At 31.1% G+C, this 25,781-nt stretch overlaps 4 protein-coding genes across 27 annotated transcripts in view; 3 read left to right on the top strand and 1 right to left on the bottom strand.

Moving 5' to 3' along the window:
• The window catches only part of LOC130676409 (serine protease 1-like), a 32,098-nt gene that overhangs the window by 3,318 nt on the left and 2,999 nt on the right, over positions 1-25,781 (bottom strand). For both annotated transcript variants that reach the window (XM_057482591.1, XM_057482592.1), the window contains exon 2: positions 83-207. The gene's annotated coding sequence lies outside the window, so the exon portion shown is untranslated. The remainder of the gene's footprint in view (positions 1-82; positions 208-25,781) is intronic.
• Positions 151-4,460, top strand: LOC130676407 (tRNA (guanine(26)-N(2))-dimethyltransferase). Its single transcript, XM_057482588.1, has 9 exons — positions 151-380; positions 451-577; positions 907-1,094; positions 1,166-1,388; positions 1,464-1,754; positions 3,391-3,564; positions 3,627-3,785; positions 3,916-4,109; positions 4,214-4,460. Exons 1-9 carry the CDS (start codon positions 265-267, stop codon positions 4,410-4,412), a joined length of 1,671 nt encoding a protein of 556 aa, XP_057338571.1. The 5' UTR covers positions 151-264; the 3' UTR covers positions 4,413-4,460.
• On the top strand, positions 4,604-6,221 carry LOC130676410 (phosrestin-2). The gene has a single exon (XM_057482593.1). It carries the CDS (start codon positions 4,805-4,807, stop codon positions 5,939-5,941), a length of 1,137 nt encoding a protein of 378 aa, XP_057338576.1. The 5' UTR covers positions 4,604-4,804; the 3' UTR covers positions 5,942-6,221.
• Positions 6,792-25,380, top strand: LOC130676403 (protein-methionine sulfoxide oxidase mical3a). Of its 23 annotated transcripts, none has more exons than XM_057482561.1 (17): positions 6,792-7,529; positions 13,001-13,776; positions 14,938-15,153; positions 15,341-15,469; positions 16,248-16,340; positions 16,752-16,835; positions 17,321-17,561; positions 17,939-18,010; positions 18,108-18,276; positions 18,356-18,641; positions 18,887-19,121; positions 19,288-19,421; positions 19,737-19,898; positions 20,281-20,604; positions 20,878-21,147; positions 23,718-23,854; positions 25,045-25,379. In XM_057482561.1, exons 2-17 carry the CDS (start codon positions 13,018-13,020, stop codon positions 25,232-25,234), a joined length of 3,501 nt encoding a protein of 1,166 aa, XP_057338544.1. In that variant the 5' UTR covers positions 6,792-7,529; positions 13,001-13,017; the 3' UTR covers positions 25,235-25,379. The 23 variants fall into 23 exon arrangements, with proteins under 23 accessions (XP_057338544.1, XP_057338557.1, XP_057338558.1 ...); XM_057482578.1 differs by having other exon boundaries at positions 6,807-7,529; positions 13,001-13,053; positions 25,045-25,372; XM_057482562.1 differs by lacking the exon at positions 6,792-7,529 and adding an exon at positions 7,803-8,328 and having other exon boundaries at positions 25,045-25,380.

Raw genomic sequence — 25,781 nt, 5'->3', positions numbered from 1 at the left:
TTGAAAATATTGGAGAACTGTCATATGGACTATGAGCGGTAAATTTTTTATAAATACGATTGGTCAAAAATTCTTGACTTACCAATCAAATTTATTTATTCTAGACCACGTGACTTTGAATCATGCAATGGAGTTGTCACATGACATGACAGCTGTGATGTTGCTTGTAAATTTTAACCTAAACATTCCACGTTGTTACCCTGGTTCCTAAAATGGAAAAATAAAATATTTTAGTTGTCAAAAGTATTTATTTTACTTTTAAAAATGGAAAATTCTATAAAAGTTTCCAGTGGCAAAATAACTGAAGGCAAAGCCGAAATTTTAGTTTCTGAGACAAATGTTTTTTATAATCCAGTACAGGAATTTAATCGTGATCTCAGGTATGTTGCAAAATTATATATTTTTATTTGTTACTTGTTATTTATTAATAATGTTTAAATTAATTAACAGCATTGCGGTACTAAGTTTGTTTGCGAAAGATAAATATGAAGAAAATTTAAAAAAGAAAACAGAAGCAGCTGAAATAAATTCTACAGAAGTTGATACTGGAGATATAAATCCAGGAATTAAAATTGAGGTAAACTTTTTAATTACAGTAATTGACTGTAATATTTTTTTAAAGAATTAAAATTTTTAATAATCAAATTTTCTTATATTTTGTCAATTAAATTTTTCTTTTATCACAATTACGTCATAATATTTTTCATTGTTTATTTAATTCTCCATAATTTTGTAATTCAATTATTTCATAACACCACAGACACAAATTATTCATCATTAAAATTTATCTGATGATACCAAAGGTTTACTTTCGTAACTCCACAAAATTAATTTTCACAATCGCTCGTAATTTTGAATAAAATAAATTACACTGATCTAGAACACTTGATATATTTATTATTACAGAATGGAATATCAGTATTGGAAGCACTATCAGCAACTGGTTTACGCAGTATACGTTATGCTAAAGAAGTGCCGTATTTGAAACAAATAATAGCAAACGATATATCAGCAAAAGCTGCTGATAGTATAAAAAAAAATGTTGCTCACAATAAAGTAGAGCATTTGATAACCGCTAGTCAGCAAGATGCCACGTAATTACTTTGTTTTAAAGTAACCACTATTTAAAAGTAATTAATTATTAAATTTTTGTATTTATAATTAGTATGCTCATGTATCAGTCAAGACAAACACGTTTTGATGCTATCGATCTGGATCCATATGGCTGTCCATCAATATTTTTAGACAGCGCAGTCCAGTGTGTGAGCAACGGCGGTTTGTTGCTAATTACAGCAACGGATATGGCTGTACTGGCTGGTAATTCTCCAGAGACTTGTTACGTTAAATATGGAGCTACTTCATTGAAATCAAAAGCTTGCCATGAACTAGTGAGAATTATTTACTTACTCACTTATACATTTAATCGATTATTACCTTTTATTAATTTATTTTAATTATATTAGGCTTTGAGAATATTATTGCAACATATTGCGGCACATGCTGGCCGCTATGGCCGTTACATAGAGCCGCTGCTTTCCGTAAGCGTTGACTTTTATATCAGAGTATTTGTACGAGTTTTTACTGGCCAGAAAAAGTGTAAAGACAATACCAGTAAATTAGGAATGGTGTACCAGTGCACCGGTTGCGAGAGTGTTACACTGGGTCCACTTGGTACCAAAGTTAACAAAGCACACAAAATGCCTCCAGCACCGCCCGTTGATCAACTGTGCAAGTATTGCAAGCACAAACATCATGTATGTTCTCTGTCTTTTTCTATTTTAACTAAACGTCTATTGCAAGAGTAATAGTATGTTGTGTGACAAGGGATGAAACAAAGCGATTTCAGACCAGGGTGAAGTTGGCTGACATCACCCGCAGTCGAAATCGTGTTTCTTCCTGAGTTACACACTAGATTTTTCATGATTACCTGCACTGGAATTTAAGTTTCAGTGTCAGCAGACAGTCAGAAACAAGTTAATTTAAGATCAAGGGTGTGATCAACTATTAGCGTAAGCGTAAATTGTCATTTGCAATTTGTAATTAAGGGGGATAGCCACTGTGAGGATCGAGAAAAAAGGTGATTTTCGGGAATTTTTTTGACTGGGATAATAAAGGAATTCGGGGATCGGGTTTCTTTTGTTTTATAAAGTATATATTGAAGATAATTCTCCTAAATTTTTATCAAAAAAGATCATGTTGTTACAAAGTTATAAGCATTTTTGTGGAGCACCAAAAAAATTTCCCCCACCATGGTCTCATCTCTAACTCAAAAATGGATTATCAGAAACAAAAAAACTAAACCGCGTTGTAATCTGTATGCATGTGATTATCGTTCCACGTAGGGGATTTTGAAAATTTGAATTTGAAAAAAAATGGCGACATATTAAAAATTTTTTCGTTTTTTTTCTCATTTTTTTGGATTCAAACAGCCCTAAAAAATCTTAAAAATCAAAATTTTCAAAATCCCCTACGTGCAACTTTAGCTACTGAATAGACGAATATGGAAAAAAAAAAGTTGTGAATCGGTTCATATTTATGCAAATTACAGATGCGACCAGTTCAAAAAAAGTAGTTTCGAGAAAAACGCGTTTAAAGTTTTTAGTCGATGCAACGGTCAGTTGACGCGCTGTCACAAAAATGACTATAACTTGAAAAATATTCGGAATTTTCACATAAAACTAGATACATATTTTTTAAGATATAAACTGATTTAATAAAAAAAAAAAAATTTGTTTCTTTTTGAAATTTCACAGTGGCTATCCCCCTTAACCAAAAGCTATAAATACTATTTATTATACACAGTAATTTTTATGAAACTTAATCACAGTCAGAACTGTCATTTACGTGAATAAAATTAATGGTTTGAAATTACTATTAAACAGATGACAAGTATTAAAGTTTAAAGTGCGAAAGTCTGCGGTCAGCGGGCAGAAAAATTATCTGTTTCTTCCCAAGAGACGAAACAAGTTTGTTTCTGCCCGCTGATTGAAGGCATTCACAATTTACGCGTCTGTTAAAATTCATTCGCTGCATTGGACTGAAATTAGCTTCTGAGACACTGAAACTTTAAGTTTCGATGCTGGTATCATGAAAATTATTTCTCACCATACCTGCGCCTAAAGTTTAAATTCCTGTCCTGTCTAGAAAGAAAGAAAGTCGCTCTCTCCCTTCATGAAAAAACAAAATGATAAAAATTAGCGCATGCGACATTCTTCCCATCAGCAGAGCCAGAAATTTAAACTTTCAGGTGCGGGTCTGGTGAAAAATCTTATACACACCATAGAGGAACTAAGGACGTCCCGATCCTCGTGTCTGCTCATAGGCAATTACACATGGGTTAGAATGTCCTACTTCTCTCCCTCGATACATAATATACTAATTTTTATTTAGATGGGCGGTCCAATATGGATAGGACCCTTACATGATAAATTATTTGTCTCGAAACTTATAAATTATATCGATAAAATCCCAACTGAGCTAGGGACTATCAAGAGACTTGAAGGAGTATTAAATGTCATTGATGAAGAATTAGAAACTCCACTTTACTATGTTCTGGACCGATTAGTAAGTAATTTATAATTTAAATTTCTCATAATCAGAGTATTAATTGATAACGCAAATTACAGATGTCTATTGTGAGATGCGATACACCATCGATGATTAAATTTAGATCCGCGATATTGAATGCCGGTTACAAAGTATCACTATCCCATGCGCATAAATTATCGATAAAAACCGACGCGCCGATGCAAGTGATATGGGATATTGTGCGTGCTTGGGAAAAGGTTCGTTTATGTCTTCATATAAATATGTAGAATTTATAAATGTATGTGTAGATGTATATGAATGTAAAATTTTTATTTATCTGAAGCATAATTTATAATGACTGATAAATTATAATATATAAATGGACAGATTCATCCGGCAAAACGTGATAGACTGGACAAAAATAGTGCAGCCTTGGCAATCCTATCCGCAGAATCAACAACAGCTGACGTTTCGTTTGATTTACATCCTTCAGCGAATCCAATGTCACGTCAGAAACATATGACGAGGTTCCAATTGAATCCCACGTCTTACTGGGGACCCGGTACTAAATCTACCACCATGTAAGTTTTTTAAAAATCTTTTTACTTGATTTTTAATCATTTATTTTTATATATTGATTTTTAATATTTATAAAATATCATCATAATTTTTATTTATTATTAAGGATTAATTCCAATGAAACGACTGCCAAGAGAATTAAAAACCAAAATAAACGAAGTAAGAAATTAGGGAGTGCAGAAGCTGACGATAATGAAGCCAATGACGTCAATGAAAGTAATGACGATACTGATAATTCAGTAGTTAAAAGAAATTCTCCTTGCTCACCACCACGTAAGCAAAAAAAAATAACAGACAATACATAGTTTTACTCAGTGTGTATATTTTTGATATTAAAAGTTATTTTTAATCAATTTGTTGTTATTTTATTTATTGTAGTTATGACTCATGATAAACATTAAATGCATGTACTTAGTATATTTAATATACGCGATTATATTTAACGTCATTGTTAAGTATCAGTGTGTATATATATTTAATGTATGGAAGTAGGAAGATCAACGTAAAAAAATAATCCTTATACGCGTTGTTGAGTGGATTAAGAGGCCCTACAATAGCACAGTTATCATATAAATACAGGGTCACGGCTGGGGGTTGTCTATAATATAAAAGACCGTCGACTAAATCACCAGGTTCAGTTATATATCAGCTATTGATAGCCGAGGGTTTTGTTATTTAAAAATATATAAAAGTTGAAATGGTTGTTAATTTTCAAGTATTCAAAAAATGCTCGCCCAATGGCAAGCTCGCGCTCTACTTGGGCAAACGTGATTTCATTGATTATTTATCGGGAACTGAACCCATAGACGGTGTTCTTCTCGTCGATCAAGATTACGTGAACAGCGGGCGCAAGATATGGGGCCAGTTGGTGTGCAGTTTTCGTTACGGCCGCGAACAAGACGAAATTATGGGACTTAACTTCCAGAAAAATTTGTACATGGCCTCCGAAGAAGTCTATCCGGCTGCTGACAAAAAGTCTGACGTAAATTTAACTAAAGTGCAAGAGAGATTGTTGAAAAAGTTGGGACCCAATGCTGTGCCGTTTACGTTCAATTTCCCGCAGTCTTCACCAGCGAGTGTGACCCTCCAGCAGGATTCTGATGAGACTGGCGAGCCCTGTGGCGTCAGTTACTACATTAGAATATTCGCCAGTGAGCATGAATCCGATATTAATCACAAGCGCAGCACCGTTTGTCTCGGGATACGTAAGATACAGTTTGCGCCCACGAAACAGGGCCGCCAGCCGCGCACGGTTGTGAGGAAAGACTTTATGCTGAGTCCTGGTGAGCTGGAGCTCGAGGTGACGCTTGATAAGCAGATCTACCATCACGGAGAGACAATCGCTGTCAATGTTTGCGTGAGGAATAACAGCAATAAAATAGTCAAGAAGATAAAAGCACTTCTCCAGCAGGGCATCGACTTCGTGATCTTCCAAAACGGCCAGTTCCGGACCGTGATCGACGCCGTCGAGATGCAAGACGGCTGCCCGGTAACTCCTGGATCAACTTTGCAGAAAGTTATCTATCTGAAGCCCGAGCTAGAGAAAAACAAGGATCGAAGGGGAATAGCTCTCGATGGAAGATTGAAACGCGAGGAAGATGAATTGGCCTCAAGTACTCTTGTCACCACTCCAGATATACGTGATTCGTTTGGTATCATTGTCACATACGCAGTTAAAGTTAAACTGTACTTGGGAGCTCTCGGTGGCGAATTATGCGCGGAATTACCATTCATTTTAATGCGCGAAAAGTCAAACGACCGCGTAAAACTTATGCCTTGCGAGAACATCAACGTCGATGAGCTTCAGCCTGAAGAAAAATGTGTCAAAGAATAATAATTATTTGTCTTGATTTATAATTTATTGTTACTCGTTATCACCAATTGCGTTTGTCAAATAATTATCGAGTACATTAATTAAGTTTCAGGTTAATCAAAATGATTAATTACTTATTACTTAAAACAATATTACATATTATGTATTTAAAAACTCAAAATTATGTACGATGTATAATTTTCCATTCTTTATTGCTATTGTAATTTTGAAATTAAAAATTAAAAAGTGTATTAACTGTACATTTAAAAATAAAATAAATAAATAAAATATGTTCCCACAATTTTTAAATAAATATTTTATCAATTAATAGTACATATATAATTACATATTTAGTTTTATATTAAGGAAACTCGAGGCGTTATTTTAAATTCAAGGCGCACGCGTACAAAAACTCAGCGAATTTTTTTTTTCTCAGCATTTTTTATTTTAAATTCCTGTATTATTTATATTCATTTAAATATAAACCGTTCACCTCAATACAATTAAATGTACATATTAAGTACACAATAAAAATATAATTTATAGCCATTGTGGGATTGAAATTTAACTGCCGGCCAATTGTACCACCGGGATCATGAAAAATTAACGATAATTAATTAATAAAAAAAAAAATAAATAAATAAAGATGTGCCCATATTTAAACTTTTACTGACTTTTACTTGGCACGTCATGTATGAATGTCTGTATTACATGAGTGTATGTATTATATACATACATATATATATATATATATATATATATATAATAATAATACAATAAAGCCGAGTATGAGGTGAGGTATGAGGTACGCGGGTCGGGGAACCGGTGGTAGTACAGCGAAGACGGGCACGGTGGTGGCGACGCTAAATGTCCAGCAGTTGCCGTTCCTTCCAAGTGGTTCTTCCAAGCCCGTTCTCCATCGCGAACAACCGCAGCAGTGTAGCGCAGAAGAAGCCGTAGTCAGAACTCGCTCGGAGAACAAACTCATTTCGGAGCGGTCTTGCGAATTCGCGCAATTATTTGAATATTTGAATATTTAAATACAAATAGTTTCAAATAGAATTTTAAAAAATAGTGCCAGGTAGTTGTAGAGCAGGCGGTAGTTGCGACCTGGACCTAAAAATATAAAAAAACTACTCAAAGTTCTTGCAAGCTGATGTTAAAAGTCGATCGCTCGCGTTCGCCAGTTGGAAGTTGGCTTCCTATGATAATATATCCAGTGGCTAGTGTGTTAACTTAAGCTTTAACTACGGCAGTGTGTGGTGTGTGTTTAGCTCGAAAAGAGTGAGTGAGTGAGTGAGTAAGTGAGTGAGTGAGCCAAGGTATCTTGTAGTATCTCGCATCATCAGTATCTCTCAGTTGGTTTTACTGAGCGTGTCGCGCGCGCGTTCCTCCAACTCGCTCGCTCGCTCAACTCGAACTCGACGTTAACACACAACACTCTAACCCACTCGAGGACGCTTTATTTATCTGTACACTACCGGCTCTCGCACCCACACAACCTCTTGGTTCCTTGGTCTCGAGTCGTGGTCATCGCGATTGTCGTCGGTTAGTCTTAACGGTTTTTTATAAATATTTTTTCGAGTTTTATTTCTGTGATAATTTCTTGGTAAGTTTCATACATTTTTTCATTTTTATTTATATTTCATTTACTGAATTATCCTTTTTATCATCTAGGTATGTATGTATGTATGGGATGTATTTATTTAAATATATATGTATATATATGAGCGGCAGTATGTGTTGAGAGCTAGTAAACACACAAGTAGTTCGCCAGTAACGCAGGGCTACGAGGAGGCGATTTTAACATCCGCCGCCACCACCAGACGTCTGGCATATCGAAAATACCTCGTTTTTATTCTCTCTCACTTGCAGTTAAGTCGACAAGTAGTCATGCCGTGTCCATGTTATGTATATATTTAAAATATGTGTGGAAAGGGCGCGCTTTAATTTCGTCATTTGAATTATTTTCGTTGGCTCCATAATTTGTCGATTTTTTTTTTTATTCAAATATTTCTCGAGCTAAATATACATGCGGATGTACCAGTTTACGTTTTATTTTTTTAGTCGAGAGTTTGTTTTATTCTCATAAGCCCGAGCTCGGCATCCGCATCAGCAGCATCGCCAGAGTAGAGCGGGGATCAGTGGGACCGAGACACTGATATAAAATTCGTTATTGCGAGATGAGTAGGCAAGAGCTATTAATGGTGTGATCTGGTGGTTTAGGTGACATCCTATGGATGAGAAAAGTGGAGCAGAGAATTCTAGGCCTTTGTAATTCAGTAAATCTTAATCATCATCATCATCATCATCATCGCCGTAGTTATCGGCTCTAAATCATTACACACTCGGATATATATCAGTGAAAAATATATATACATATAATTTTGACAGTTAGTAATTTATGTGTACGTATGTATAAATATTTATATTATTGATATGTACATATTTTTTCCTTTCTTTATTTTCTTAGTGATAATAACGCTCGTAATTGTATCAACTGTTCACACATGTTCTTTACCGTGAAAAGTACAGTTATGTAGCCAAATATAATTTATATATGTGGGATTAATATTTATTTATTTATTATTGTTATTGTTTAAGCCGGTATAGATAAATTTTATATAGATATATATTTAATTGTTTATTGTTTGTTATATTTATTGGCGCAATAACTTTTAAATATTTATTTATAGATATAGAAATGTTAAATTTATATAAATATGTGGAGTGAAAATATGTTAAGTATATCCTACTCACTCATGCATACAACAGCTTAAATTTTAAGTGGTACAGTCGCGAATGAAAGAAATTCTATTTTTGGAGTTTTATACAGTGAATCAGTTACTTATAATACTGAAAGAAAGGAATGTGTGGATTTTATATACACATTTAAATTACACATGCAACATCTGTTTTGCGATGGGAAAATATATATATATCCAGTGTCCTGACAGTGTTATTAAATATTTTAAATTTTTATATTTTATTATCTTGTAATTATTAATTAGTTCGTTATTTTTTATTGTTATTTAAATTTTTAAATTTAATAATTTAAATTAAAGCATTTCCGTTACCAAGAATATTTCATTTAAATGCGTATATTTCTTAATTGCTCATAAATATTACGGTCGTTGTACTTTTTATTATTTAATAAACTGAAGGCAAATATATGTATATATTTTTTTTGAATTGTTATTATTCATTTATTGGAGCAATGCAAGTGATATTATCATACTGCGTTTAAAAATAGTTCACCGCCACCCTTAAAAGAAACAGTGACTCATAACCGCGTGACATAATATTGCAAGTATTTATTATCCGGCTTGCAGTACCGACAAAATCTATTTATTCTCAATTATTTAACGTAAGCATTTGGCTCCAAAAATATAATTATAATTATTTATAAAATATTTTAATTTATATTCCGTACTTTACGATGTTTAAAAAATGGCGCATAAATAAAATTGCATTAATTTATAGAGTACATGCATCAGCATAAATAAAAGTGACTTGTTATTTTATGAATACGAATATAAATTTAAATTTTTAAGATGAAAATTTAGTAAAAAGAAACATCCGGAAGATGTAAGACAGTAATATGAAGTTGGGTTTATTTATTTTTAAAACAGAAAAACGTTTGATAAAAAATGACTTCTATTTATATAAGTATGTGTAGTCGATACTCGATTCATTATTTTCTTTTTATGTGAGAAATACACAGAAAAAAAGTTATCTTGAGTCAAGATAAACGATTTCGGGAACAAAGTCATGATTTTCTTGAGCCAAGAGAAGTTGTCTTGCTCACAAGAAATTTCTAATCGATCCAAGAAAATTGAGGTTTTCAAAAAAAATTTTTTGAATCAAGAATATTTACTTTCAGTTGAAAAGTTTTTTTGTCTGTGTCCGTTTTCGGTAACCAGGACATCATTTCCTTCAGCAAAGACCCTGTTTAGAAAATCTCATAGAATCCAATAGATTCTCACAAATTCCGAGATTTTATAAGAATGAATGAGTTCTATGAGAAGTGATATAGTTAAGTATAGGGCCTTATACATACAGCTATAAGAATCTATCGGATTTTTCAAGCAGGGGAGAATTTGTTTTGGTCAGAGGAGATTTCTACTCGATCCGGGAAAATTAAGGTTTTAAAAAAATTTCTTGAATGAAGAATATTAACTTTCAGCCGTGAAAATTTTTTTCTGTGTACGTAACCCAATAATAGAGTAAAGTTTAATACATCTTACTCGTGAAATTCCCAAGTTGCGTCGTAATGCTAATGGTATTATAAATTAAAGTACGGTTTCACTGAGTCACTTAGTGTACGTAGACATACAACAAGGATATGTAATCCTCTTTTATTTAAAATATATATAAATATATATTCAAAGGTATCATCACTTGTAAACTTATTCCGTTAATTAACTCAATCTAATGCATTATACGCAATCACCGCGTGTAATTATTCGTACTTTCTGCGAAGCATAACAATTATTAACTAAAATGAAAGTTGTACGCAAAATATTAGCTCTAAACTCATACATAAATCTTTCATCTCTTATTTCATAATTAAGTCAAAGTGGTCAGCCTTTTAATTTATTGTACATTAACACGGTTTGTCTTTTTGCTTTTCCGTCCCCTTTATGTCCTCATCTTCATCTTCATCTTCGTCTTCGTCTTCGACTTTATCTCTGGCTCGGCCAACTTGTCATTGTCACAAAGAATTATAAAATATAAAAATATATAAATCAAATATTTATTCAGGTTAAAGATATTTTATTTTATTTAAATCATTTAGTGCAAACACAAGTTGGTCATGTGTAGAGAGCGCGTGCGCTGGTATTTTTCTTAAGCTGCATGACTTGGAAGAATCCCGGAATGTTTTTTGGCTAATGTTCAAAGCAAGCGGTTGTACACGTACATTACTTGCTGTGTGAGTAGTGTATAAGTAAAACATAGTTTTGTTAGCTAAACATACTAATGGAATCAGATATCAGTTTAAAAGTGAGTTCAAGTACGCATACCTTGCCGACAACGATCGGACAGGGGGAAAAGATACTCTGGTAAACAATTTGTACCGGATAAATTATTCTTGATTGAAATTCTATGGTGTCATAAAACCGGACCATCTTGCCCATCTGACTGAAATTTAAATAAATATATTGCAAAAATTACTGTAGCCATAGTAAAATTTCCAATGGGTACAGTAATTTGAGATACAACCGTTGTAAATTTTACTATGGCCAAAGTAATTTTTCTATATATTGATTGCGATTTCCGTCAGGTGGCCAATATTGCCCGGAATTACTATGACACCATACCCGGAGAAATTATTCTTGTTTGAAATACTATGGTGTCTTGATAAAGCCGAATCATGTTGACCAACTGACGGAAATTCAAATAAATACTTTGCAAAAATGACTGTGGCCATAGTAAAAGTTCCAATGGTTACAGTAATTTTTCCATATAATCGTTGTAAATTTTACTATGGCCAAAGTAATTTTTCCATGTGTTTATTTAAATTTGTCAGGTGGTCAACACGGTCCGGCTTTTCCATGTCACCATAGTATTTCAAACAAGAATAATTTCTCCGTGTATGGTGTCATCGTAAAGCCGGACAATGCTGGTAATCTGACGGAAATGGAAATAAACCCATGGAAAAATTACTGTAGCCATTGGAAATTTTACTATGGTCACAGTCATTTTTGCAAAGTATTTATTTGAATTTCCGTCAGTTGGTCAACATGATCCGGCTTTACCATAACACCATAGCATTTCAAACAAGAATAATTTGTACGTGTATGGTGTCATAGTAATTCCGGACAATATTGGCCACCTGACGGAAATCGCAATCAACACATGGAAAAATTACTGTGGCCATAGTAAAATTGGCAACGATTATATCACAAATTACTGTAACCATCGGGAATTTTACTATGGCCACATTAATTTTTGCAATGTATTTATTTAAATTTCCTTGAGGTGGCCAACATGGCCCAGCTTTACTATGACACCATAGAATTTCAAACAAAAATAATTTCTCTATGTACCAAATAATAACTAGATTAGTACCACTAATCTCCATAACTTAAATTCTATCATCAACTTTTCTCATCCATATAAAAATATATATAATGATGTTTATTTTACAATGCCTAACTGTTATTACTTTTATTATTATTAAATTTTTTAAAACCCAATAAGAAAACATAATTTTAAAAACCGGCTGAAAGAGCGCTCTCAGCTGCCGGGTCTTTTTTACTCAGATCTCACCAGCAGCCCTTTACTTTTTTTTACAAATGTCTTGTTGTTAAAGCATGAATACTTGGTTCATTAGGTACTTGTGCGTGAATGACATGAGTAAATTTAATATATAATATATCATTATATTAAATGACCCATAGGAAATAATATAATTTTATAAATTAAAATATTCTTCATTTATAACATTTTTAAATTTTTAAAATATTATGTTACTGATAATAAATATATTATTTCCTTCACTTGAACTTGCAATGGAGGAAAATATCGGTCGGAAATCCTGTGGGCAGTATCGACCACAGTAATCTTGTAACAAAATAATCCATATAATATAATCTCAGATTTCATCGTTGTCAAAATTGGTTTTGTTGTTTGGAGTTGGTTACACTTACACTGCAGTGTATAAATGCGAACGAGCATTAACAGCTAATAATAGGTACTGGTACGTTAGTTGGGTCTGTTGGCCAGCTTACAGAGCTGACACTAAGCGTAACAGCCTCACTGCTTGGGATTCCAAGACCCGGTTCAACATTTTAAACGTTTTTTTTTAATACTATGGAGGTTACTGGATACCCGGTTGGTTTACATTAATCTGTGCTGGTGCTAGTACTGGTACTCACGCGAGTCCTCAGATATTTGTCAGCGTTAATTAATGGGTACTAATTATTTGCCGACAATTATGCGTGATAAATTACAGAGCTCATTATCTTTGGAATGAATGAAATCCAGTTAAATTCTATAAACTCACTCTAGATAATAGACCCTGTTGGTTGTTTAAGTTTAACTCTATTAAATTAATATGTTTATTGTTATTTTCAGATAAAACCCGATAAATAATGGCCGAACTAGTGGAAAATAAAACTACAAGCTTAGTAAGTAAAAAACAAAACGATCTTGTGTGCGGTGCCAATTCTAACATTGCTTTGATAAATTTTGATCAAATAACTTCAAGTAATCAACTACTACTTAGTGAAAATAATAATGATAATGATAAAGAAAAAGGGATAAATGGTTGTATAATTGTAAATAATGTAGATGAAAGTAGTATTAAAAATATAATTGACAATGAACTCGCATTGATGTGCCTAAAAAATGAACTTGAACAAGAGAATAAGAAAATGTTGATTGATGACGGCGAGAAACAAGTGACGAATCACCATCATCAATTGGAGCTTTCTACTCAGCTATGCCAAGATTTACTGGGCATCAACAACACTGAAGTCATCATACCAACAGATATTGAACATTCCAACGACACGAGCCAAAATATTGTTTCTACATGTGAAGATAATTCTGGTGAAACAAATTCTCAACAGAATAATATTAAACTTGTTGATTTGAGTTATCAAGATTGCAATCGTGCCACTGCTGCTGCGTGTGATGCTAGAGATGATGATCATGATGATGATGATGATGATGATAGGACGAATTTAGAAGCGAGTGGCCTAAATACTTTAATTGATTTTCAAGAGGATGCCGGGAAGAAAACTGATGAGAAAACTCGAATTTTGGCAGTCGAGACTAAAAATGCGGAAGAATCTCTTGTAGGGGACTCACTTAATAATTTTATAATTAATTGGGATGAAAAAAATAGCGTAAGTGATATTTCTAATAAATGTAATGATTTAGAGGGTAAATTATTAGACAGTAGTGATAATTTTTTTGCAATTTCTGAAAGTAATCGGGATGAGGTTTTAGTAAATAATGAAAATGAGTCTTCAGTTAATTTTCCATCGCTAGAAATGAATGCTATCGATTGGCAAGATAACGGAGATTTTATCTTTAATAATAAATCATCAGCGAGTGATAACAATGAGATCAAGTGGGAAAAAAAAGATATAGAAACATCAGACAATGAAATAACTGGAAATGTAAATATTGATAATAAAAATGCCGCAGTAACGGATTCAATGAGCCCGTCAAATATTGATAGTAAAATTCTCACGGAAACTTGTTTGTCTATACAAGATTTTATTGAGAATAAAACAATTATAAATAATAGCACTGAAGATTTATTAATAGAGTGTAGTAGCAACGAGACTGTTAGCCTTTATCGAGAAAATAGTAATGAGGAATCATTGACCGGCAGCAGCCGCCAGCAAAAGCAACAAGTAAAAAATTCTTTACTGCTGAGTGAATTAAATCATTTTAATGCCATTGATTCACCAGAACCCGAGACTCTGGTCAATGCTCAAGAAACAAATTCTCAGATAACCGGCATAAATTTAATTCAATGCGTGGAACAATTCACTGATACTGTTGTTGCTGATGATAATTGTGAATCAGGCATTCAAAATTCAACCGATTCCGCGGGAATTATTGCCGGCGACTCACCGGCTACTGATACTAACGACTTAGCTATTAACAATAATAATTATTGTAATTTATTTACTGAACTAACAAGTAATTTAGGCGGTTCTGAGAGTAGCATGACACTTTCCCCCCTATTAGTTGACCAATCACCAGTTTGCCGCGACAATTTCAGCCACGATCTAACAAATGCATGCAATGTAAGTTTTAAAATAATATTTTCTCTGATTTTTTCTTCTTCTTACTAGTTCTTTGACAACACACAGAAATAACAATGCACTTATAATAATAATATTAATAATAATGATGGCAGCAGTTTGTTGCGGTAATTTTAAAATAGACAATTAATCTCAAGTATAGATTTAGTGCATGATGTAAATATGTGACGTATGATGTACAAATTATAAGGTATAAATGTCAATATGATTTACGATTATTTGGTGCAGACTGAGAGTTCAGAGGAGGTGATAACTACTAGCACAATAACCTCGACCACGACAAAAAGTTCAGCTAAAATAAAAAAGAAAAAGATCGAGGGTGTCATTGGTAATAGCGATGTTACATCCCAGTCTCCACCTCAGTCATCAATCAATACGTCGCGCACTAAAAAAGTTAAAAAAAGTAAAAAAAAGAGTGACCTCGAAAAGGAAAACATTTCAGTGGTTAGTACAGATAATTGGTTGTATTTAAATATTTGCCGCCTGCATGACCGCTTGTTTATTTTTAACTTTTTTTGTTTCATTTTTTTTTAATGAGTAATTGTAATTAGAGGTTTTTTTAATGAGGATTTTTCGACACGGGCGCGTTGTTTAATATGTTTGACGCATGTTTAGTATATTTTGTGTGCAGAATATTAATACTGGAGACCCGAGCATGCACAACAATAATAGCCATCATAATTACCACAATTCCGTATCTTCCGCGGAGGAGTGTATTTTAGACCAGGATGATTTTTCAAACGTTAACGTCAAAACTCTCGTGAGTATTTTTGGTATAAGTTTCAACCAGTTTTATATCCACGTTATTTTTTAAATTATTTAGGGGGGAGGGGCAAAACGGGGTACTTAAGGAAATAATTTCGAGGACTCAGATACGTTAAATCTTTTTTTTTTTAATGATATTTAAAGTAAATAGAAAAAATTTTCATTTTTCGCGGGCAAAATAAGGGAACCCCCGAAAAAAGGCGAAAGAATTTATGAATATTAAATGAATTTGATTAAATTAAAATTTCTTGTAAGTAATTTACAGAAAAAAAATTACATTTCACGTAATTATTGGGTGCAAAGAAAGAAAAAAAATTTGTAACAGATTTTATCGTTAATTAAATTTAAAAATTTTTAAAATTGTAAATATTCTTGAGTATTGAAATACATCTGAAGTAATTTGACACTGGGTTCTCTAATCGTGAATTGATAAGAGAAAAAATCAAATTTATTTCATACTATTTTTTTACAAAAATTAAATTTTTCGAAAACAGTGAAAAAAAATTCAAAATATTGAAATGTTTAAAAAACACTTAAAAAAAAAATTTTCGGGGTATCTCGTTTTGACCTCTCTCCCTTTCATTGTTATGAGCAGACGTGTCATAATATTTTTTTTTTAACGTACGAGTTTTAAAATCCCGACTTGATAATTAATTAATGAATTATTGTTATTAATAGTAACATTTACTGAGTGTTAGTGTTAGTGTTATTTTTTTACTGCATGAATTAACTTTAAATAATAAATGCTACTTATTTCTTTCTATCGCATGTAGACACAATGTTACACATTGGAAAGTACTAAGTGCAAAGAGCTGACGAAATTCAATAAGGAAACAATCGAGACCGGAGTATCCATTAAACAGTTGGTGAGTGTGACATTAGGGGTCATAAATAATTATACAAGGTATCTTTGTACTCTTTGTACCTTTCCAAGTGATGCTAAAAAACGAAAAACATATTTATCATTTTTTATTGTACATTAAATTGCTTTTTATCAATATTATTAAGCTGGTGGCCGTAAAAAATATAACTCTTTGTTTATATTTTTTTCTCTTGTACTTAATATGTATTATATATACATATATGTAAGTCACAGTTATATTTATAAACTTTCCATATTTTACACCCGCTTTCATCCTTATATTTATTTTTTTTTATATTACTTTTTATCTAAATAATTTATTGCTTATACTTATATAGCTTTATAAAAATCCTTGGGATTAGCCTTCAGTATAGTCACGTACTTATTTTATTTGCATCATTATTTTTTGTTATAGAAGTCGAGTTTCAACAAGTTTGATGCCCTTACTAAAAAATCAGTCCTCCACACCCGCTCCTCCATTGATACGGTAAAAAAAATAGTTTAGTTTTGTATTTATTTATTATTTTAAACTAAATAAAACTCATACTTATTCGATGAGTAGTCGCACAGAAAAAAATGATTTTTTCGCGCAAAAAATTTTTACTTTCTCCAAAAAATTTTTTAAACTATAAATTGAAAACAAAAATTTTTGCGCCAAGAAATTTTATGATCCTGAAGTTACAAGACAATTAACAATTTTTTTATTTTTTGTCAACAAATCAATTATTATAAAAAAAAAATGCACATGTAGAAACTCAAACAAGCTATAGGTGCATTTTTAAAAATAATTTATAATTTAAAAAAAAAATCTAAAAATTATTAAACGTCAGGTAATTTCAGTATCGTAAAATTTTTGTCTTCAGTTCATGCAAAATATTTCTTGCACCACAAAATCCTTATTTTCTGTGTATGATAATTGCTTGTGGGATGCTGGTATACTAAAGGATTTAACTAAAGGAAAAAGTAAAAAAAATTTGTCTTTAGGCGGGACAAAATGGTGGGTGTGATGCGAACCCGAATTGCCGCAGCTGTGGCAAGGTTGTGTTTCAAATGGAGCAGACAAAGGCCGAGGGTTTAATATGGCATAAAAATTGCTTCCGATGCATTCAATGCAGTAAGCAACTTAATGTCGACAATTACGAAAGCCACGAGTGTACGCTCTACTGCAAACCACATTTTAAGGAGTTATTTCAACCGAAACCTGTCGACGACTCGAATCGCTCTCGTAAGTTTGGTTATACTCTTTGCTTTGCATTATACATTCTATATCACTATACCCACTATATATACATATATACATACATATACATATATATATATATACCTACACCCTATACCTATATCTCCAGCTCTACCTATACCTCTACCTGTCCATGCCCATGCCCATGTACTATCGACATCGACTGTGGGCCGAGTCTTCTCTATTATAAACTCCTTGCTACATTACATATTACATATTACATATTAATACATATCCATTTATTACTTTACTCAATAAAATAAACTCGCTCATTTATTCATATAATTATGGGCGGAGATTAATTTAAAAAACAGTGAAAGTATTTACAGTGATTGTGTACCATTATTATTATTTGTTTGTAGCATGTCCGCAAAAACCGGAGATGATTATTAGAGAGAATCATCCTAAAGAATTGCCACCTGACGTTGTTAGAGGTAATTATTATTATAAAATATTCATAATTAATAATTACTCCGATTTAAATTTAATTTGCTTTGAAACTCTAAAATAAAAATGTGTTTTATTAAAAAGCTTCTGATAAACCGGATCTTGGACTAGAAGAACTGTCGTCACTGAACGTAAAATCACGCTTTCAAGTGTTCGAGAAATCATCAACAAACGAGCAAATGAATGACATTGAAAAATCAGCGTCACTAATTTCGGTTAAAAGATCACCGAGTATTTTAAGTAAACTTGCTAAGTAAGTTTACCATATTTTAATATTTGTGGATTAGCTGATTGATTTTATTTATCGAGTGATTTTTCGTTTTGAAAAATAGATTCCAGGCCAAAGGTATGGACATTGGAGTCGCAGATGAATCATTGAACGGGATTCCGTATGAAGAATCAAGTGAAAGCGAAGAAGAAGAAGACAATGAGGAAGACGAAGAAGGTGATGCAGACATAGTTAAATCTAAAAAATCAATACGCGAACGTCCGATAAGTTTTACTAAAATGGATGACATGAAAAATCGATGGGAAGTGACGAGTCAACAAGGCAGACGTGAATCACAGCGTGAAGCACGCAAAGAAGAAATTGCCGGCATACGGTCAAGACTCTTTATGGTATTTAAATAAACTTTCAAATTATAACGAAACAACACGATAGTAATTTATTAACTGTGATTATTCTATCAGCGCGTTAATTTTCTTCACCTGTACCAGCTGCTAATGCAAACGATACTTTGTATCAGTCAGTGAAATCTTACACAGAGTAAATTTCTATCGATTGTTGCTGTCGTGATTTACATCAGACACTAAACTAGGTCTTATTAATACTTATTATCATTGTTATTTATTTTATTTATCAGGGCAAGCAGGGAAAAATGAAGGAATTGTACCAACAAGCAGTAGCTACTAGCGAACGTGTCACAAAAATAAATCCAGCTGATGAGATTCAGTGCACTACAGCTCACGCACGTTCAATAAAAGAAAAATTTGAACGTGGCGAGCCAATAACTTGTTCAAATGAAGATGAAGCTGATAGTAACAGCACTAGCAATAAAATAAAACAGGAAAAACCAGACGAAGATGTTATTGCAGCTGGTAAAAATTTTTTTCTTTTTGTTATTATTACAATTATTTTAAATTATCTTTAGTCAGATTTAATATCGGCATGTTTATGTGATGTAATTATATATATATGTACTCACACACATGTAACTGTAAATTAGAACTGGGTTTAATTTAATGTTTTACGTCTTCATTGCAGGTATAAGTAGAAAATCTCGAAGTTTATTTTTGGAATTGGATGCATCTGCGGCCAAAAGCGGAAGACCAATGACACCCGCAGCCGCTGTAGCCAATTCAAAGTCTCTCACTGATACATCAAGACGCGCTAGAGATGTAAGTTATGCTAGTACTATAATACTTCATTAACTAGGCCATTTACTTGGACACAAATCCTATAGCTATTAATTCCTCATTTATAGTCTAGTTTTATTTATTTATAATTCTTGTTGCTTATAATAAAACAAGAAAATTAAATACTTAATTTTGTACTCTCGGTACAGATTATTATAATTATTATTATTTTAATTAATTGAGATGAGACAGTTATTAAATAAATTATCGAGTTTAAGTATTTTATTATTTTAAAAAACGAATGATTGATTAACTGGGGAGTTGTAATAAAAAAAAACGATATTTATGGGACGTCAGGTACGAGCAGATGACGTCGTACGTAGTACAGATACAACAGAAGAAATTCACGTCGAGACATCAGACATCTCAAATAAATTTAAATTTTTTGAGACGTATAAAGAACCGGAGAAAGAAAGAAAGCAGTTCAGAATAACACCACCTCGCGATGGACAAGTTAAGGTTTGTGTGCGTGTGCGTGTGCGTGTGTGTGTGATGGGATAATTTAAATATTGAATTTGTGGTGACTACGCAATAATACAAATGCATATACATAAATAATTATAATTATTATCATTATGTGTAACGCGTATGCAGGTTTATCTAACAGCACAATTAACCCGGAGAGATTCACGTTTCCCACAATATCTGTTCTGCAATTTTATTATATAATGACATGTGTGATTGGTTTATTTGCAAGCTGATATTTAACGTTAACGGTTTTTTTTTTTTAATTAATATTATTTGTAAATATTTGATTGACATATAATATAATTTAACGTGCTGGTGATCAGTGAAGAGGATATGATATATTTAAACTTATATTTATTTTTTATAAAACTAGGTGAATTCACCGGAACGTGAAATTTACCGCGATCCGGATGTAATACGAGCGGAGGACAAAGTAGACCAGGTAGTTCATACGGACACGACAAAAAAAATGCTTTCCATATTCAGACAGATGGAAGAGAAGGCCACGAAAGAAGATGTACCTGATGGACCAAAGCCGTTGAAACGTTTTACTCCACCACCGGAAGACAAGTATGCTAAACTTACAGCCTCTGATACTGACGAAGAGGAGGACGGCGAGGAAGAGGAGGACGATGGGAATGATGATATCACTGAGGAGGAAAGAAGAAATCCTAATTATGTTAGAGCTTCTGATAAGGTATCTATTTTTTTATCTATTTATTGATTGGATATATTTTCTACATTAATCATTTGTAGATAAAATATATTCATTTCTTTTTAATTTGAATCGATCTATTGATAGTCGTTGCGGTAATCTATCAATTATTTTATCTGGTGCTTTAATGGTTTTTAAATTATCACAAGTATTTTATGACTGATATTTAAATAATTAGTCATGTAGTAAATAAAGAATTGTCGTATATAGATAATAGTTATATTAATATAGTAAATAATTGATGATTAATTTCAGATGGAAGATGAATTTTTAAAAAATGCACAAAATGCTGCAAATGCTAAAACACTTCGCGCCAAGTTTGAACAATGGGAAGTAAATGACAAAAAAATAAATAATCACAATACTATTGTTGATGAAATGGAATTAATAAAAGCGACAAATGGCGACGGTGAACAAGCCAGTATAGAATCAACCAGAAGTCTTAAAGCGAGATTTGAGTCTCTCGGTACACCCCAAGTTACCGAGTCTCCACGTGCGCCTAAAGTCAAGGTCAACAGATTCGTGGTAAGTTGATTATTTATTTATTTTTTTTTTTTTCAAATATATTTATGTAATTTTTTAAAAATCTGCACAGTGCATTTGACCGTTTTATTAACATGTTTATTATATTATATTTTATTTTATTTTATTTATTTCTATTCCTATTTAGTGGATTATTTATAATTTTATAAAATAAAGTCTTAAATTTATGTAACGCAAATTAGCACGGCATGGGAATTAAGTTAATAAAAAAATAATTTATCCAACAGCAACGAATTATTTAAAATTAATTTTTTACTTGGAGGATTGAAACATGCTTTCTTATTTATTTATTTTTAATTATTTATTATTAATTATTAATCCCTAATATTTTAATTTGTGTATCAGCTTGATAGTTTAATTGTTTACTGGCATGTTTAATGAATGTGTGCGAGTAGTATGTAATAATTTTGCATTTTACTCATTAATTTTATGAATGTACTTGCATTACATTGCTGTTAGTTATTAATATGACTGCCATGCACAGAAAAAATTGATTTCTTGGCACAAGTAATTTTTACTCGCCCCAAGAAATTTTTTCTAGTCATAAGAAAATTTATTTTTTCATTTCGTGATAAAAAATTTATCTTACGTCAATAAATTCTTTTTTTTCTGTGTGGTTTTATTAATTTTTTTTCTTCAATTAATAAATATTATACTTCGACGTTCTAATTAGCAAATGGTCTAACTTAATATTTTTTAGTAGGTGACTCTGTGCAATTTTCAGACAGTAATAGTAAGAAAAAATATCATTTGAGTAACCTAGACAAAAATATGACATATATACTAGACATAGTATATATGTATATAATTGATTTTTAGATAAAAAAATTTTTAAATTACTTTTTTTTCGCGTAAATGGAGGATTTTCTGAAATGGAGTCAGACAATTTGCTAATTAGAAGGTCGATTTAATATATAAATTATAAATAAATGTACGATGTATGTAATGTATGTAATGTCTTCAATTTTTGGGACAAACAGTGAAACCCGGTCAAGACTCAAGACTAAGGAAGACTCAGCCCGCATGTTGTCAATCAAAAAATATAATTGTCTAAGCAAGCAGGTGCTGGCACACGGATAAACTTTTATCAAGAATCTTATCAAAGCTTCGAACTCATCATTTTATTATTCGTTATTATTGTCGTATCAAAAAGTGTATTTTATATTATTATTATTAATTATCATTGTTATATAATTGATGTTTCAAACAAATATGATTTTATTCAATATATTTAATTAAATATATTTAACCGTTAAGTTGCAATATTATTATATTTTGAGTTAAACTTCAAAACTCAGTGTTATTATTATTTATTTAATGTGTCATTAATTATTATTATGACGACATCGAATTTACGAGCTAATTAATTAACTGAATTTATAAATATACATATAGATCATAAATACATGACACGTTTAATAAAAAAAAAAAAAACAATAATAAAATTTATAATCACAGACTTATTGTCAAAATGTGTCATGTATTTTTTGAAAGATCTTTTGAATGTTATTAATTTTTATGTTAAAAGATCTTGTTAGATGTTAATAATTTTATAGTGAATTATAATTTATCAATGGATATTTTGAAGCGCTTCCTTTGTCCTGTTGCGAGACAGCCCGACAGACTTATAATTATAATTATAATAAACTTTATCAAGTATGATAATTAGTAATTATGCGTAATCATGGCTTATGTTTTACCGTAACTGACATGACTGAATTTATACTTATTGATAAAATTCATTTTTAAAATGTAGACTCGTACTTATACAATTATATTTTGTATCTGTTACAAACAACGATATGCTAATCGAACATAGAAAGTTTATACTTATTCAATATATTAAATTCAATAGAAAAAAAAATAAAAATAATAACAAACGTAAGCAATATAACTGACATTTAATATGTGATGCAGTCGTATCTTATCTTTGTATCTAGATTAACAAGTAATTAAATTTTCCTTTAATGTGTAAGTAATCAACCCTTTTTTTCGCTTGCGCTTTTATAATATATATATTTGTATTTAAAATATGTAAGTACGTCTTTGGATGTATCGCTAATTGAATATTTTATATTTAAAGTATGCGTGTGTGTATGTGGTTACAAACTAACACTACAAATAATAAGTACTTTTATTGTTTGTAGTAAATTATTTTTAAAAATAATTATTAATTTGCAGCAATTAAAAAATACTCTCATGTATTTTCTTAATGAAATTTTTTCAGCGGATTGTTTTGTAAGCTTATATTTTATAAAATAAGTTTATAATATTCGGAAAGTTTCTTTGACTTTTAATTGTACGTTAAATTTATCAATTATTATTATTTACTGCACACATACTTTATACTTCTAAGCGAATAAATTAAAACTTGGTATAAGTATTTTTCAACAATGTATTTATATTATACACAATATTTAAAGTTATGATTCTGCGAATCCTGATTATCCTTGATAAATAAAACGGTCAAATGCTCATTTAAATATTTATTTATTTATTTATTATTTTTTTAAATTTTAATTGAATAATAAAAATTTAATATGATAAATTAGGGAATACCGACGACAATTGACGTTGATGTTTGTGAGAGTTGTCAGAAAAAAGTTTACCCGTTGGAAAAAATAGAAACAAACAACAAAATGTTTCACAAACAATGTTTTAGATGTCTGCAGTGCAATTGCATTCTGAGGTAATTTTTTTATAATTATTTTGATTAATGATCAGGAAAATTTGGAAATTCTTGGACAGGAAAAAAAAGCAGAGATAGTAATTGACTATAGTGGGCGTTCTATTAATTTATTTTGACTTTTTCGAGTACTGTCAATTAATGCACAGTAATTATTGTCAGTAATAAAACAGGACATTGATAAATAATTGTAGATAAATAGTAATTTAAATTCAGTCTAGTTTTGGATATTAAACAGATTTTTAAATTTTTCAAATTTTTTAAAATTTTATTTTAAAGAAAACTTGAAATAAATTTATGAAAGTACTTATAGTTAGTACTGTCGGTTTTATAATTCAATTACCGATTAAAGTTTAATAAAATTTGACATAGGGTAGAGGTAAAATTTGTGGCCACTGCTCCATTTTTGGACATTTAATTAATGAAAAAGTCGAAAATAAAATTTTCATTTTAATAGTGGAATAGAAGTATCTTTAGACATATTTAAAAAATAGATTATGTTATTCGGTCTTACAGATTATTTTATTTGAATTTTTTAAGTGTCCAAAACTGGCCCTAAAGTTGCCAAAAACGGTGTCTCTACCCTATTAGTTGATAATGATAAGGAAAAGATCTAATTAAATTTTTCTAGAGTTACAGAAAACCAGTAAAATTTTTATTTTTATGCATTTAGTGTTAAGCACCATGAGAAATTACAGACTTAAGTGAATTTATTTTTTTTCTGTAGTAAAAGACCTCGTACTCGATCAGGGAACTAGTACCCGATCACTCCATGTATTTGTATAGATATATTTAGTCAAATTTAGTAAATATAGATATCCAAATACATGAGTGATCGGGTATCAGCTCCCTTATCGGGTACTAGGTCTCTTACTTTAACTTTTAAAAAACTTTATCAAATTTTTTTTCTTATCGATATAAAAACAAGTGCCAGGAATCGAACCCTGAGTAATAAAATGTAAGTTCTTATGCTTTTCTCTGTTGCGATGATCTTTTTCTTATCACCTATTAATAAATCAAGTTTTATTAAATTCTGGTCAGTAATTTTAAAACCGATATTACTACTAACAGTAAATGACCATCTCTGTTTATTTATTGCCCATATGTGAGAACTTTCTTGAATATTATTACTATGGATAAAAATGAATAATTAATAACTTTAAATATGGTCGCTAAATATTTATTATTTTTAGAATGGATTCATTTACTCTCAACAATGGGAAGCTTTACTGCATCCCGCACTTCAAACAACTGTTCATCGTCCGCGGGAATTACGAAGAAGGTTTTGGTATAGATCAGCATAAAAATAAATGGATTAGTAACGGGACGTTAGATATATCATCTCAAAACCCAACGTCCTCTCCAATGATAATAGATTCCTAGTTTAAGAACTAGCACTAGCACTAGCATTTATATACTTAAATAAATTATCATAAATCAATCAATTAATTAATTACTTAATAAATTAATTAAACGAATAAATTTATAGCATAATACTGGAGCCGCAATTTCAATACTACTCCAAAAATTCATCGTATATTTATATTATAAATATCAAATACTCATGTTTTAAATGATTGTGGAATTAATTATATATTTAAATATTAATTTAAAATAATTGTAATAATGATTTATACATGTGTAGTGTAATTACATTAAGATAAAGTTTAAGTACGCGGTAATGATTTTTAAAATTGTTATAATTCATGGGTTTATAGGTAATATAGCACGGACTATTAATTACTGCCACTTCTATATATATATATATAAATATATGCTTACATTAATTAAATATCGTATCTATATAATTTTATTGTTTGCTAAGCTGATTATTAATTATCATTGTACTTATTAATTTAAAATTACACAGTACCCTTTACTGTACGATAATGAATAATTAATTATTTTATCGACAGTCATTGTTTTGTGA

This window comes from Microplitis mediator, chromosome 10, assembly GCF_029852145.1.
Source record: "Microplitis mediator isolate UGA2020A chromosome 10, iyMicMedi2.1, whole genome shotgun sequence".
Taxonomy (NCBI): Eukaryota; Metazoa; Arthropoda; class Insecta; order Hymenoptera; family Braconidae; genus Microplitis; species Microplitis mediator.
Note: the sequence above shows the minus strand (reverse complement) of the source record. Positions and strands in the feature narration are given on the sequence as shown.